This window comes from Trifolium pratense, linkage group LG4 (genome assembly GCF_020283565.1).
Source record: "Trifolium pratense cultivar HEN17-A07 linkage group LG4, ARS_RC_1.1, whole genome shotgun sequence".
NCBI lineage: Eukaryota > Viridiplantae > Streptophyta > Magnoliopsida > Fabales > Fabaceae > Trifolium > Trifolium pratense.
This window is the reverse complement of record NC_060062.1, coordinates 60,332,182-60,335,263: the sequence shown is the minus strand read 5'-3', so window position 1 is coordinate 60,335,263 and position 3,082 is coordinate 60,332,182. Positions and strand designations below refer to the sequence as shown.

The window sequence follows — 3,082 nt, the reverse complement described above, 5'->3', positions numbered from 1 at the left end:
AATTTAAAACAGAGAAACCAACTTCATCTATTTACAAATAAAATTGCATTCTTATTTGCGTTTTTTTCTTCTTTTTTCATAAACCAAATTAACTTAAATTATTCGTAGTAAGTTATTAGTAAAAAATGAAATTATTCGCCGATACCCTTCTCCTTTTGAAATCTTTGTCCCAAAATCGCATCTCCACAAACCCTAATTTCATCATTTGATATTGTTGGCCACTGAAATGAAAGTCAAAATCATACGTATCCTTCTCAAAATTACAATTCCCTTTCATTATTCATTGTTCCTCTTTCAAAATAATTCTAATTCTTTGTTTTTTCCTTTTTGCATTTTACCTGTTTGTTCATTTGCTCCAGTGATTTATGTTTTCAAATTTTCATGCTTTTACACTTAGTCTAATTTTTTATCAATATATCATGAATTTGGTATTTGCAGAAATAAGAAAATATGAATGTTTTTCTTGACTTATCTCTCTCTTTTTGCTGCTGATCTTCTGTTAAAGAGTATGTTATCTTCCTTATCTTTGACTAACTTTATACAATGTTGATGTACTTATTTTGCTTAATTTGTCTTTAAGTAATTCCTTGGCTCAAACTTTGTAGTATTGTTTTGTTACAATGTCTGATTAAGGATTAAGATTAAAGATACCAATATTTATTATATATGAATCTGAATTTAGTTATGGAAATGTTTTAGAGACTGATATAACAAAGTGGTATATGAAAATATGGTTAAAAGAATGCTTAATATGAAAAGAGAGAAGGGGAGTGAAATGAAGTGGGATGGAGTAGTGGAACTTGTTAGGAGAATAAAAGTGGCGTTTGGAAAATGATCCTATGTAATGAGAAAGGTTGTATGACTAGCTATGAAGAAGGTGCACGGACATCAACATATATGATTACATTGAATTATGTCATTTTCTCAAATTATTAGTGTGACAATGTTTGTGTCTCTATCTGTGCTTCATAGATGGCTAGTATCAAACTGGTTGTGTTGCATTTTAATCAAAATTTGTGTTAAATAAATTTTATTTCTAAATTCTAATCTACTCAATTTCTATCTAACTTGCTGGTAATTTTCCTAATTCTTGTTTCTCAAATGTAGATGGCATGCTGTTGCTTCATGGACTTGGGATGCGCAGGATGAAACGTGTGGGATTTGTAGGATGGCGTTTGATGGATGTTGTCCTGATTGTAAACTTCCTGGGGATGATTGTCCACTAAGTAAGTTACTATCTTGGGGATTTCATATATAGCTGTCATTATATTTGCATAATAAAATTGTCTTTGGTTAATTACTTAATCTAATAATGTTTGTATATTGGGAGTTCCATGCTACTCAAGAAGTAGTAAACTGCATAGCTGGTATTTTGTTTGAACTTTCATTTGACTGAATTTGCCTTAAGGAAGCCGTAGAAAATACTCTTTTAGCAGTTAGCTAGTGAATACTCTACAACACAAACCTTATTTAACTAACAAAAATAGCATAATAGTGTGCGGATAAAATTTTGCATTTGTTAATAAGCTTTGTATGTTGCTGACCTTATACGCAAGTGGTTCCTTTTATTGCCTTTATATGTCTTTACATGCAGGTTAGTGAATCACTATGTCCCTTTTTAATTTTTCTGAATGTAGATTGGATTGGATAAGTTATCCCAAAAGTCCTCCATATTAACATGCCATTGCGGCCTATGGCAAACATCCTTCCTAAATTTGCTATTGCGGTTGTCAAAAAATCTGTTGCCACGACATTCCACCATGGCAGCCATTTCAGAACACCATATATCTCTAATCATCATTTGTGGTTCCATAATTTTACATATAGATATTTTCATAAGTTTAAACTGCTACTGAGATATGTTGTTATTTGCATACAAGTTGTGATGATCTTTAAAGCTTTATGTCAAATTCAGAAGCAATTCCTGCATAATTGAGAAATTTTCAAGATAGCTAGCTATAAGATCCCAATTATATTTGGGGTCATGAAATCATGCTTAATCGAGAATTTGTCATTCTCTATGTTACAAGATTTGAGCTGATTAAATTCTTAACCAAACAATATAGATTATATATTTATTTGTATCGAGTAGTATTTAGTTGTCTGACTCTTTTTTCTACTACTTGCAGTTTGGGGTGCATGCAATCATGCATTCCATTTGCATTGTATCTTGAAATGGGTGAATTCTCAAACCTCACAAGCACATTGCCCAATGTGCCGTCGGGAATGGCAATTTAAAGGTTGAGAGCACATAGCACAATGTATTTTTTTTTCTGTACAAACTAAGGTATCTCTGTAAGCAACTGTTGAGATTAATCTCATAAAGTAATTCAATGCCATTTAAGGGCAATGTAGTTTGATCATTTATATTGGATGTAATGTTTCTGTATCAGCTAATGTACTTTAATATCCATATTGTTTCGATGTGATTGAAATGTGAGTTTCTAAATTGGCGCATGTTTGTTTTTTCCACAAAGGATGAGTGGAAATATGATTTATTCTCATGTTCTGTAGGAAATATGTTTTACTTTGAACAAACAACACATCTCCTATTTTGTGGTAGGCTGGTGTGTTGGTGGATCTACCTCATCAATTTTTTTAATAAAAATTCATAAAAATAATTAAATTAGAGAAAGCTCAACAACATTGTAACGCCACTGCTGCTACAGACCCGACAAGGCTGATTTGGAGAAGGCCTTCAGCAGGTGCACTCAAATGCAACTTCGATGCTGCACGATACGAGGTTGATCAGAATATATTCTGCATTGGTGCTTGTTTGTGCAATGAACATAGCATGTTTGTGGAGGCATTTATGCAACACTTTGGTGGCACACCAGATATCCATGAACCTGGAGCAATTGTCATGCTTCAAACACTCATAAGGCTGCAAAGTATCTATAACCACATCCAGGTTGAAACATATTGCTTGAATTTAGTTAATCATCTCAATAATAAAGAACTTTATGATATTATTACCGGAAAATGTTGTAGTTTAGTCTTATTACTTGAAAATTGAAAGGTAAGTCAATCGAGTAGCTTAAAACTTAGCTCAGACAACTAATTATTGTCCTCTTTGTATTGA

General features: G+C 32.4%; 1 protein-coding gene across 1 annotated transcript; it reads left to right on the top strand.

Moving 5' to 3' along the window:
* Positions 1-225: 225 nt before the first annotated feature.
* Positions 226-2,491, top strand: LOC123923072 (anaphase-promoting complex subunit 11; the record flags this gene model as incomplete). Its single annotated transcript, XM_045975712.1, has 3 exons — positions 226-245; positions 1,108-1,226; positions 2,130-2,491. Coding segments are annotated over 3 exons (255 nt in total), but the record flags the coding sequence as incomplete, so codon positions are not given.
* Positions 2,492-3,082: the final 591 nt, after the last annotated feature.